Below are 14,077 nucleotides of genomic sequence, written 5' to 3'. Positions count from 1 at the left end.
TTTTAAATCTCAGTATCCTGAGTTGTTATAAACACAATAAACAATAAAACATATGACATTTTAAAAAATTACTACTTTAAAATAGTATTTTTTGTCAATTACTTTAAAATGAGTGTAAAATCAACTTTCAAAATGTCCCCGGAGGATCACTCAAGTGGTAAAAGTTGGGGACATATGAATTGAGAAGAAAAATGTTTAAGGATCAATTCTTGTAAGGTGCAATTTATTTTTCGACCTAAAAATAAAATAAAATTCAAAATGTTGTAAGGGCATGTGCTAATAGTCTAATACTGTTGGGCTACGGCCATATTGTTGGGGTTGGGGGCTTTATTGTCAAAGGGTCAGTGACCTGTTAGAAACAATTAACAATAATCAACGTGGGCTTTGCTCATTTTTCTTTTTCTCTGGGCTCCATAACATTGAAGTATCCATCGACTTTTTTACTTTGGTAGTATAAATTTTGAGTTTATTTACCAATCTGGTGCAATTTTTAAAATATTTACACAACTAGTGTAAATCGCCACTAGCATCGGCGATATATATATATATATTTTTTTTTTCATGTTTTAAAGAAATCGCCAACAGTCATGTCGATATATATATTTTTCTAGTATCGCCATCGTCATTGGCGTTAACCATGTGTCGCCACTATGATTGGCGATGTCCTTTTTTTTTTTTAAACCATATACTGCTTATTGAATTGGCTTCCTTTTGTTTTGTTTTTTTCACTTTGGGGTACTCAATAACTTAAAAAATAAATATATTAAATGTATGCAGGTAAGAAAAAATAAATGCATGCATGCAATCGTGATGCCATTGTGTTTAGTATTAAAAAAAAAAGTCGCCAATGTTGTTGGCGTTATTGGATAAAAAAATTTGTTTATAAAAAATTAAAATTGCCAATCCTATTATAGCATTATAAGTGTTAAAAAAAAAAAAAAGGACATCGCCAATCCTAATGGCGAGACTAAATTCAAAATCGCCAATTATAATGGCGACACTTAAAAGAAAAAATATATAATATTTGGTTAACGCCAATAACAATGGCGATACTAGAAAATACATATATCGTCACGGCTGTTGGCGATTTTTTTAAAACATAAAGAAAAAAAATATATATATCGCCGATGCTAGTGGCGATTTACACTAGCTGTGTAAATATTTTAAAAGTTGCACTAGATTGGTAAATAAATTTTAAATTTACACTACCAAGGTAAAAAAGTCGTATCCATCTCTATGCAAGTTTCTTGAATCTGATTTTCGAATCATATTTATGCTGTTTTTAGGATTGTTTCTCCCTTGTTAGAAATAGATAAATAATAAACAAATTGTAAACTTTAAAGATAATTAAATAGCATTTTTATTCTTTCCAATTCTTAATTTGTACATAAGGGGTACCAATCCCAATTACAAGCTTGAAATAGTTACCGTTTTGAGAAACAAAATAGAGGTTGTATTTGCCAACCATAAAATGAGAAATTTCCATTTAGCCTGAAAGGCTGAAACCAAGCCCAAGATTTAAATTGGATAAGGTCTATAGCTTTGTCAAGAATATAGTTATGTTGACAATCTATTTCCACCTCCACCTTAGATGATAAAAAAGAGAAAAGAAAAAAATGAGTGATATATAATTTGTGATGTAACAGAAATGCAGAGAAAGTCAAGAAAAAAAAAGTGTGGAAATAAGATAGAAGAGAATGTGAGATGTGTATGTATCATTACTCACTTTGTCAGCATTCAATACCCCTTCTCTATAGTAAATATAATTTCTCTGGTTCCATAATATCCATATCAGTTATCCAAATAGCCCAAGAACCTCCCAATACGCGATGTTGCTGAATCATTATAGCTTAGGTGACTCATAATAGCTCATAACAATGTTAAAACTAGTGTGATTTTATCATGTACGATTTAGACAACCCAAAATACATGTATCATAATTCAAATGGTAAGCTTTCCTATATATTTATTATTGTAAGGAGAACTTAGTCAGTTAAGTTTGTTGAGATTGTTAGTGAATTAATTATGGTTCGGTTAGAGAGAGAATGAATTGTATTGAATGAATAAAACGGTGAGTACATCAATTATATGATTGACTTATATAGTGTGAATAGCTCAACTGAATGAATAACAAACCCTAAGATACTCTAACTGAACCATAACAGACTCAACAAACTTAACTGCGTAAGTTCTCCTTACACTTATCATTATATATTAAAAAGCACTTAATTGTTTCAGTTCTAAAAGATTCGGATTAACAATTTTAGTTCCTAAACTATAAAAATTAGTAAAAATATACCATGTGTGGATCAATAACATATTAAATCTCAGGTGCGAATCCTATATAAAAAAAAAATTGATCCTTAAAACTTACGGGAATAGCTTGACAAAAATATAATGGAAAGACAAAACAATAGGGTGGATGAATTATAGAATATAGAGCACGCCAAAGCCCAATAACAAGAGTCTACATATCAACATTGCTGATGGGCTTACCAAAGCCATTTCAGGTTCTAAATTTTCAGATTTTCATTCCAAGCTCAGAGTATTCAGTTCCTCCATTTAGCATAAGAAGTTTCAATCCGAAATCTTCGACCAAAAAAAAAAGAGCATAAGAGTTACTATTTGACCCCCCAAAAAAAAGCATAACAAGTTACTAGAGAATGGTTAAGCTCTAGTTAGTTGTTAGTTACTAATTAGTTATGGTTGAGTTACTAACAGTACTGTAAATACTCTATGAGTATGTAAAACAGAATACTCTGTAATTGTAATTGTAATTGTTAGAGAATCATTCAATTCAGTTTCTCGTAGTTATGATTCTTATCTCTTACAATTTCTCTCTTTCTAGTTCTTGGAAATTTTTCTTGATTTGTTAAATTGCGCTTACAATTTCGAATCAGGTGGTACTATTATGGATGACAAAACTCTACCTACAAAGTATTTAACACAACTGCATTTAAAGAGGCTCAACTACTTAAGCTACACACTATCACGCGGAAACAACTTTATTTAACATTAGACACCTGCAATTTATCGTATATTCTAATTAATTATCAAATATAACTAATGTAGTAGGAAATGAGCAGTAACATAGGATTACCAGATATAATCCTGATTAATTTAGTTAGTTATATAAAATAGAGAGGAAAAAAGAGAGAGTATGTATCTGGTAGTTAGAGACTAGTTGGATAGTGTTAATCATCGTATATTTATGGTCTTATTTAATCAAATAAACAATAAATAAACAGAATGATGTACAATTAAAAACATTAAATGACCTTTGACACCTGCTAATGGACAAAAGATAAAGCATGTAAGAGCATCTCCAATGCTAGTTCTTATTTCTTAGTTTTTGACACTATTCATGTGGGCCCGTACTGCCACACGTGCTTAAGCAACTCTTTGAAAATTTTGCTTCAACCATGAATTCTTAGTTCTTAGTTCTTAGCACTATTCATTAAGTCCCACAATATCATTATATTAGTAATATTTTTTATTTTCATATAATTTTGATTTAAATTTAAATGCTAATTCAATACTTAAATTGAATGAATTGATGAATGAGAGAGAAAAAATTAATTTTTTATGCTAAGAACTCAAAAGCAAAACTCCTTATATAAGAACTGAGTTTTTATTTTTAAGAACTAAGAACTCCACGTCATCCCCTCCAGTGGTTAATAACCTAGTTCTTAGTTCTTAACTCAAAAATAAGAACTAAGAACCTTGCATTGGAGATGTTCTAAGTAAACGTGCTAATCAACGAATTTTTATTAAGTCTTATTAAATCAAATACATAAACAATAAATAAATATAACTTATTTAAATAACATTAAATGACCAACAAAAAAATATACCAAACATTGTGGGAAAGATTTATTTGATCTGCCGGGATAGACAGTAATTATCCCAAGTCAAAAATTACCACAATGAAAATTTCTGCAGTGTATATTATTGTTTATAACCAAGACACGAACAATTTCAGATGGAGAGAAATAAGAATAGAGAACAAAAGGAAGTGAAAGATATGATGATTAATCTGATAGGTAAAGAAGAGACAATGAAAAAAATATGCTAGAAATGGAATAAAAGAGAAAACCAATGTAAGTGTATCATTCAAATGTATCAAGCTATATTAACATGTTGACAATGATGTCTATTGTCTAGTATAAGGTGAAGCAATTTTATTAATTCACCGTCGACAACGTGATTATAAAAATAATCCAAGATAACATATTCTGCATTTTTGTAATCCAGAAATATGTCTGTTTGGAAGAAAGAATCTAAGCTAATCACTTTTAAAGATCATATATAAAGATTAGAGAATATTGCAGGCAAATTCGGCATACACATATTGACTTGATCAGCCATTTCATACTTGAATTGCTAGTACTTCTCTCTTAAAATTAAGACAAAGTAAAATATAAGAGTTGCCTGCTAATTACGCGCTTTTCAAATTCATTTGTTGTTCATATGTGCCATGAACTCTTTCTGCAATTCGCCATCACCAACTCTCTTCATTGACTTAGAAAAAATATTAACTCCTTTAGTGGAAAACCACAACACATATCAAATAATATTAACACACAAGGTAGCTAGGATGCATCAACCTCGAAACCAGAATTTATGTATTTATAAAACATTAAGCCAGGCTGTACAAGAAAATGTCGCAGCCATGATTAATGAAAGGTAACACTATATAAGGAGTTAGAAACCATACTCACATCATCACAACTACAACTACTACACATTGAGAGAAGATGGCAACCTCAGTTTGGCTGAGGCAATGGCCTCAACTCCTCTATGGAGTAGCATTTTGCCTAATGGCTCTCAGTGTTGCTGCTGATTATGATAAGCCATACAATGCAGCCCCACCATCTCATCAGCAACATCCACACCCACCCAACCATTCCAAACCACCTTACCATGGCCACAAAAGCCCTCCATATTACTACAAATCCCCACCACCACCATCTCCAAAACCACAACCACCTTATGTCTACAAATCACCACCACCTCAATCCCAATCACCACCTCCACCTTATGTCTATAAGTCCCCTCCTCCACCATCTCCATCACCACCACCTCCATATATCTATAAGTCTCCTCCTCCACCATCCTCATCACCTCCACCTCCATATTATTACAAGTCTCCACCCCCACCATCACCTTCACCACCACCTCCATACATCTATAAGTCTCCTCCTCCACCATCTCGTTCACCACCACCTCCATATGTCTATAGGTCTCCTCCACCACCATCTTTGTCACCCCCACCACCATATTATTACAAGTCTCCACCCCTATCATCACCTTCACCACCTCCACCCTATGTTTACAAGTCACCACCACCACCATCACCATCACCATCACCACCACCTCCTTATGTTTATAAGTCTCCACCTCCACCATCACCATCACCACCACCTCCATACATTTATAAATCTCCTCCTCCACCATCACCTTCACCACCTCCTCCATACATCTACAAGTCACCACCACCTCCATCACCTTCACCACCTCCTCCATATGTTTACAAGTCTCCACCACCACCTTCTCCATCACCACCACCTCCATATGTTTACAAGTCTCCTCCTCCACCATCACCTTCACCACCTCCTCCATATGTGTACAAGTCACCACCACCACCATCTCCATCACCACCACCTCCATATGTTTATAAGTCTCCTCCTCCACCATCTCCTTCACCACCTCCTCCATATGTGTACAAGTCTCCACCTCCTCCATCTCCTACACCACCACCTCCATATGTTTACAAATCTCCACCTCCTCCATCACCCTCCCCTCCTCCACCCTATGTTTACAAGTCACCACCTCCACCATCCCCATCACCACCACCTCCATATGTTTATAAGTCTCCACCCCCACCATCACCTTCACCACCACCTCCATACATTTACAAGTCTCCTCCTCCACCATCTCCTTCAAAGCCTCATCCGGACGTCCACAAGTCACCACCTCCTCCATATGTCTACAAGTCCCCACCCCCACCGTCTCCCTCCCCACCACCTCCATATGTCTATAAATCTCCACCACCACCATCTCCTTCTCCTCCTCCACCATACATTTACAAGTCCCCACCACCTCCTTCTCCTCCTCCACCATACATTTACAAGTCCCCACCACCTCCTTCTCCATCCCCACCACCTCCATATGCTTACAAATCCCCACCTCCTCCATCTCACTCACCTCCTCCACCCTATGTCTATAAGTCACCACCTCCTCCGTCACCTTCACCGCCTCCTCCATATGTATACAAATCTCCACCTCCACCTTCACCATCACCTCCTCCACCTTATATTTATAAGTCACCACCACCTCCTTCGCATTCGCCTCCTCCTCCTTATGTGTACAAGTCCCCACCTCCACCATCTTCATCACATCCTCATCATTCGTACCTCTATAACTCACCCCCGCCTCCCAGGTATTAACCACGTGACTAAGGCAACATTGCCGCAGTTAATATGATATTATCCCCGTCTCCCGAGTATCAAGCTTGCGGCTTTAGAAATTTGGATCTTTCAGCAAATTATATTCAACATTTTCGCAGTTAATATTACGAAAAAAATTCATGATTCGTGGAACTGTGTATGTATTTGTGCTAATTCTGAAGTGTGTACTATATATGTATTTCATGTAATATCATGTTTTATTCTATCTTGATATATGTTGGTTTCCATTTCCTTCTTTGCATTATTAATTAATTTACGATCATACAAAATTCATAAACTAAGAAATAAAATTTTATTCGATTACAATTAATCTGAGGATACATAGGGGAGAAATCAAAATATCTCATTTCCTTATGAATCCTTTATACTTTGGATCATGGCATTCAATTCAAAATGACTTTGTCTATGGCACACTACGAAAATGGGTAGTGCACCAGTACATTGCTTGTAAATTTCGACTTGTAACTTAACTTTGTCTAAGTTTTCCACATGAAAATGGTTCCCCAAAATTCACCACATATATCTACGAATTAGCTAGGAAATCAACGACCAAGATATATTTACAGCGAATTCCTAGCTAATAGGAAGCTATTTCACCTAGTGTTGTCATTGACAATGGAACCAAATTCATTGACAAAAAGATCAAAGAATTGCTTGAGTAGCTTTGCATCAAGCAAAACTCAACCTCGGTGGTTGAGCATCCTTAGAATAATGGTCAAGCAGAGACTGCGAATCGCGTGTTTCTAAGGACCTTAATTATATTGTCGAGGAAGTAGTCGGGAGCTGGTCCGACCTACTAGATCACATCTTGTGGGCTTAACAAATCACTCTGTAGCTCTTATGATCTTGTAAAACATTAATGGTTATTGTGGTCACAAGGATATTTAGACCAAAGCATCAAAATCTGGTGGAAGTTTTGACTACATGAAAGGCTTTTTGGTCCTTCACCAAATTATGATGAGAAGAAAATAAGATTCTTCTGAAAATCAAAACCCAACATTGTACTACCCAGTTTCCAAGCCAAAACTTTCCTCTAAAATCGCCTGAATCAATCAGTAAAACAACACACTGATTTTAACTCTTTTAACTTAGACAAATTTAGTTTTTCATCTGCTCTTACATAAACTATAACAGTCAGTAAGTTGATGTTTCATTTTTTTGAAAAGGCAGTTAGTTGATGGTATAACTAGATTATAGAACATTATATATCCCAAGATGAACATAATCTACAAGTGAATAATTCCAGATAAAGTAAGCTAGCTAGCATACCTCCAATAACCGCATTGTTTGGTAATCTATCAATTCAATAGAGCGATCACATTTTTCAACCTGGATGCATCATGCTAGTTAATAATTCTGCATTCTATTCCATAATTACATCACAAAGAAACTATAAGCAAGCTTAACTAACCTATTCTGAGAAAGCGAATCAAAACCAATGCTTCAGTGAAGCGTATCAGACTCTCAATCTTCCTTGGTAATTGGTAATCTTCTCGGCGCGACGAAGGATCATTCCTATAGAGAAGCTTGGGAGTGTGGTCGGGTTTGAAAGAAGCATGCTCCTTGAATCCCAGTTGGGAAGTTAGGGTTTGAAAATTGAGACACGGGGAAGGAAATTTGGAAGCAGTGCGCATATGGAACCCAAGCGATGAACACCTAGGAGCCTAGGAGGAGGCTAACAAAAGCGATGAACACCTAGGAGGAGGCCTATCCAACATATGGAACCCAAGCGCTAAATCATGAGCCACATTGGCTAAACAGTCCGCAACTTGGTTATCTTCACGACAAACATCCACAACACGAACCTCCCACGCCTTCTCCATCCAAACCCGAATATGACTCACGAGACCACCATAAGGATGCCAAGGATCACAACCAAGATTAACAAGCTGCACCGCACCATGGGAATCGCTCTCAATAATTACCTTGGGGAAATTTCTGCTCCATGCAAGGGAGATAGCAGAAAAAATACCGCAAAGCTCAGCCCACAAGACATTAGAGGAACCAAGATTCCTACAGAATCCAAGTTTCCATTGACCAAGCTCATCACGGAAGACACCACCACAAGTTGCCAACCCCGGCAAGCCACGCACCGAACCATCTGAATTACACTTGACCCACATAGGAGGAGGAGGTTCCCATCTTATCTGTTACGAATACCAGGCACAGAAGAGGAACAGATTGAAGCACCGCTTTGAGAATGGTCCAGTTGGAGCCTTAACGCTGAGGTAAAGACACTGTGCAGATCAAAATCGATCCCCTGAAAAACAAAATTGGAACGCGTCGTCCAGATCAGCCAAAGGAGAAGCCCGAAGCTAGGAACAACACCACTCGGAAGATGTTGCATCGATTCGTTCTGTAAATTATGCAGAACCCAAAGATTGTAATCTGACGCAAAAAACACAGCCTGCATGGAAGGACGAACACGTTGATGCCAAAGAGGTCTCACTCGACTACAGTCCCGAAAAATAAAAGAGTTTAATAGATATGTTATGTTGGTAAGTATAATTTAACATTCATAAAGTAATTTGTAATACTAGTGCTTTTTTACCCGCGCGTTGCACGGGGAATATGTCTATTGTATTTGATATATCGATTCATATTTTAAATTATAAATATTTAAGATGCTAAGAATATAAGAATAATCATAATAAAGATGTAGATATTTAAAGAGCACAAATTTTGAAAAACACAGAAGTTAATAAACAAAAAGCTTTAATTTTTGCATGTAAGGTATAACTGAATTTTGTTTGTGAAGATGTATACTCGTGTTGCATAAAGGGTAATGTTTTTGTGTTTTAGATATATAACAATACATAAATATATAATTATTTTTTAAATTATTAAAAATACACTTAAGTTATAGAAAATGAATTTTATTTTTTTTAACTCGTACAAATTTTCATTTTCATGTAAAATGTTTCTCCCCGTGAGATCTCGTAACTCTAATTTGTTAGCACTAATAAATTCAGGTCATAATTTTATAGTCCATATGTATTAATATTTTGTATTCCTCGTACTTTTCTTACTATCAAATTATTATTATAGTTATATACTTATATAAATATACACTCTTTAAATTTTGAAAATAATACTAAAGTTAATTATATTAAATTTATTCTATTAAAATAATATCAATTAATTAGTTTAGAATATAATGATTGTATAAAAAAAGTATAATGATACTTTTTATATAAAACAAAATCTCACGTAGATAGCATTATAATACTTTAAAATTAAAACTTACAATTGAAAATTATACGCAAATACAAACAACAACTGCTTTTAGGTTTCAGAGCAGACTTAGATGCAAATCATCTTACTCAATGGATTCTCATTTATCAGAGAAACAAAATCTTATAAATTTCATAAATCAATATAGATTTAAAATTTTCAAATTAGCCAAGATAGATTTGTTTTGGAAATGAATTTTAGGTACAGAAATTTCTCCTCGTCATTTATACTCCCTCCGTCCCCTATTATAAGTCACTTTTTGTGAGTTTTTTTTGTCCCAAAATATAAGTCACTTTACAATATCTATGCAACATTAATTTTTTCTCTCCATGTTTACCCTTGTAGCATTTAAAGAATTTTCCTACTTTCCAATATTTTTCTTTATTATCGAGGTCACTTTCATTTATATCTACTCAAAAATATGTGTAAATTATTAAATGAGAATTAATAGGTGGAAAAGCTGACGTGTAAATAATTAAGTGAGAATTAATCTCGGAGCGACACGTCACTAACTTGACTTGTGAGAGCGACACGTCATGCTAGAAGTTGTTCTTTTCTAATATATATAGATATAGATGTTCTATATGGTTTTAACTATTTTTATTTGTTTAGACTCAGTTTGAGAAGATACTTGAGCATGAGCAAATATCAATATTCTTGGAGCGGGGGTACGCATGAATACCTCCTTAGTACCTCACCGGCCCAACACTAGACAAGGTCTAAAGCAAATTTTAAAGTGAGGTCTTTTTATCTAAAAAAATATTTATTTATTAAAATTTTTGGGGCATTTTTTTACTTAGTAAAACAAAATTTGGAGGCCTTTTTCACTTAGTAAAAAATAATTTTTTTTGGAGGCCTAAAGTCCTTGCTTGGGTGGCTTGGCCCTTGGGTCGGCCTTGAGTACTGCATGTTTGTCCAACTTTTTCGACTATAATAATGTATCGAGCATGATTATTGAACATGCATAACTCAAATAGAATTTTAATTTATTTATAATTAAGTTCGAAAACTTACCATTCACCGGGCAAATCACAGAGGACCTATATTCTTCTTGGCCTTGTTTGAGATTGATCCTCATGAAGTCATAACCCAAGCCCTCTAGCTAATCCAATTGCACTTAATTGATCTCCTTTTTAGATGTTCTAGCAAGGCCAACATGGCCTTGAAATCGGGGCAACGAAAGACCACATATGAAGAAATTTATCTAAAGGCTTGATTTTGATGTCAAATTCGGTTAAGGGGATGTTCTGATTTATTTGTTTGACTATGTTATGTTGGTTTATGATTTTGTGAATAAGCATGTTATGAACTATATAGTGTCTTCTCTTCAAAGCATTATGATATTTATTTTGTGTATGGGTTCTCTTTCCATGTATGCTTCGGATTCAAACGCACTATCTTGGGTATTTCATTTTCTGTTTTACTAATTAAATTGTGTCATACTATTAAATAATTACTAATGTAAAGTTATAATTGTCATATTCATACCTATATAATTTTTTTTGTTGTTATAATACTTACATGGTATAATTTGATTGATGGCACAAGGAAATTCTGACTTGATGTAAGTGCACTTTGGTTGCCTTATTGACTTTAATGTGATTCACATTTGAAAAGAAAGAAATTATACTCTTATTATGGGTCACTCCGGCACCAGTCCACTTAAAACGATTTGAAAATGGAAGGGGCGGATTGGAACCGATTGACCCACTTAGCCACCGGTGGTGATGGTCCATCTAATTGTTGACTAGTACAGGGAACATTGGAGGTTGAATTGAGTTCAATCCCTTCATTTATAATTATTATTAGGAGCAGGGTGAGGGGTGGAGGTCAATCCTTTTGGTCCAAGATGTGGAATATAATGAGAGCAATAAGAGAGGGAGGTGTCCACCTGGCATGTATGCCAAGGATGGGCATCATATGGGTCATGGGAGGGGGTTAATGTTGTAATAATTACTCAAGGAGTAATAATTACATAGTGTTCCAAAATGACAAGTGTGTTGATTTTGCATTGAATGGATTGGAATGAAGTCCCACATAGAAAGTGGAGCAACTTTCCAAAGCATTTATATATCATTAAATGCCAACCATTCAACAAAGAGACAAAGTGAGGATATAGTGCCACATGTGCATGGTTTGGTGGTCCCAAGCTTTTATGTCACATGTTCCATTCACACCATCCCTCGCCGGTGTCGCCACCGGCGTGGGCGTAGAGGCGCTAGTGGCGGCTTGTAGACAGCACGACGCATCGACGGCGACGGCAACGGCAACGGCAACGACGGTTGCCGTAACGACCGTTTGTTTTGCTCGTTTTGAATTGAAACATTGCGACTGTTGGGAACAGATATATCTGTTGGTAACAAACACAATACATGAAGGGTCGCAACCTTATACATTGTTCTGTTTTTTGCCTATAAATACAGTGCATATTCAGAGTTCAAAACATACATTTTCATATCCTCTGTTTCCAGAAAATCACTTCCCTTCATTTCGAGTTTTCATTAGTCTTGTGCAAACTCGAAGCAAGGCTGATTATTCTGGGTATTCTTGCATCCAAACTCTAAGACGAAATCAGAGAGTGCTTGAAATACTTTAAGGAAAGTGATTTCCATCACGATCAAGCCTATTTTACTAACAGTTAAGGCATGGGAATGGGATTATATATGCATCAACATGGGAAATTCCTATTCATATCCATTTCTTGTTGAAGAGAACATCCTCTCCATTCTTCAAGTAAAAGCACGATACTTCTGGAGGTGGATATATGGTTGGGGGCTAGCTAGCTAGACACACGTTCTCGCGGGTCAACCCTTCCACATTTATCATCACCTGCATGTAAGCCATATGTTAATTGTATTTGGAATGGATTACCTTGAATAACCCATTCAAGATCAATGCATTTTTGAAATTGATAACTTGTTGGATTGGAACGGGCAATCTGCAGGATAGTACTGGTCGCCAAGTTTGGGCTCCGGCACAGATACTGAGATTCTGAAAACGGCAAGGCGCCTCAGGCCTTATTTTCAGAGTTTCCAAGTCAAGGTTAAAACTGATGTTCCCCTAAGGCAGGTACTCCAAAAGCCTGATTTATCAGGGCGATTGGTCAGCTGGTCAGTTGAGTTATCAGAATATGATATACAATATGAGCCAAGGGGCCAAGTTACAATCCAAAGTTTGATCGACTTCGTGGCAGAATTAACACCCACGGGAGGAGAGAAAACACAAGGAGAATGGGTCCTATCTGTGGACGGATCCTCCAATAACGCTGGAAGTGGGGCGGGAATAACTATTGAAAGCCCAGATAAAATGATCATAGAGCAATCTCTAAAGTTTAAGTTCAAGCCGAGCAACAACCAATCCGAATATGAGGCTTTGATCGCCGGCTTAAGGTTAGCTATTGAGTTAGGCGTTCAAAAGTTATTCATCAAAGAAGATTCGCAGTTGGTGGTTAAGCAGGTGCAGGGCGAGTATCAAGTGAAGGATCCGCAACTCTCTAAATATTTGGAGGTAGTGCGCATATTAATGATGGAGATAAAAAACATTAGGATAGAACATGTCCCGAGAAGCCAAAATGAGAGGGCTGACGTGCTAGCAAAATTGGCAAGTACTGGGCGATTGGGCAATTATCAAACAGTTATTCAAGAAACCCTGTCTCGCCCAAGTATTGATTTAGTGGAAGTGAAGTTCAAAGCAGTAAAGTCAATAATTGAAGGCGAGCCTTCATGGATGGAGTCAATTAAGATTTTTCTACAGAACCCTCCACAGGATGATGATCTGAACACGAGAGCAAAACGCAGGGAGACCAGTTTTTACACACTGGTGGATGGTGAGTTGTATCGGCGGGGAATTATGTCTCCTATGCTCAAATGTGTTGATACCAAGGACGCCCCTGTAATAATGGCGGAAGTCCATGAAGGTGTGTGTTCCAGTCATATCGGCGGGCGATCCTTGGCAGTAAAGGTTTTGAGAGCAGGATTTTATTGGCCGACAATGAAGAAGGACTGTCTGGAGTATGTTAAGAAATGTGAAAAATGTCAAGTCTTTTCTGACTTACACAAGGCTCCACCGGAAGAATTAACAACCATGATGGCGCCTTGGCCATTCGCCATGTGGGGGACTGACATTTTAGGACCATTCCCTGTAGCGAGGGCACAAATGAAATATATCATTGTGGCGGTTGATTACTTCACCAAATGGATAGAAGCTGAGGCAGTGGCGACTATCACAGCCGCCAAGGTTAGGAATTTTTTGTGGCGAAGGATTGTGTGCAGATTCGGGGTCCCTATGGCATTGGTGATGGACAATGGAACCCAATTTACAAGTAGTGTTACCCGGGAATTTTGCACGGAAATGGGAATTGAAATGCGATTTGC

General features: G+C 36.5%; 1 protein-coding gene across 1 annotated transcript; it reads left to right on the top strand.

Annotated features, from left to right (window-relative positions):
- The first annotated feature begins 4,730 nt into the window (after window positions 1-4,730).
- Window positions 4,731-6,701, top strand: LOC130747317 (extensin-2-like). Its single transcript, XM_057600215.1, has one exon. The coding sequence runs from the start codon at window positions 4,758-4,760 to the stop codon at window positions 6,447-6,449; it is 1,692 nt and encodes a 563-aa protein (XP_057456198.1). The 5' UTR covers window positions 4,731-4,757; the 3' UTR covers window positions 6,450-6,701.
- Window positions 6,702-14,077: the final 7,376 nt, after the last annotated feature.

The sequence above is a fragment of the Lotus japonicus genome, chromosome 3 (genome assembly GCF_012489685.1).
Source record: "Lotus japonicus ecotype B-129 chromosome 3, LjGifu_v1.2".
Classification (NCBI taxonomy): Eukaryota; Viridiplantae; Streptophyta; class Magnoliopsida; order Fabales; family Fabaceae; genus Lotus; species Lotus japonicus.
The sequence above is the reverse complement of the archived record's forward strand: the minus strand, read 5'-3'. Positions and strand labels throughout refer to the sequence as shown.

What these genes read in the sequence shown, in the direction of transcription:
- LOC130747317 (XM_057600215.1), top strand. Translation starts at nt 4,758, where the DNA reads ATGGCAACCTCAGTTTGGCTGAGGCAATGGCCTCAACTCCTCTATGGA.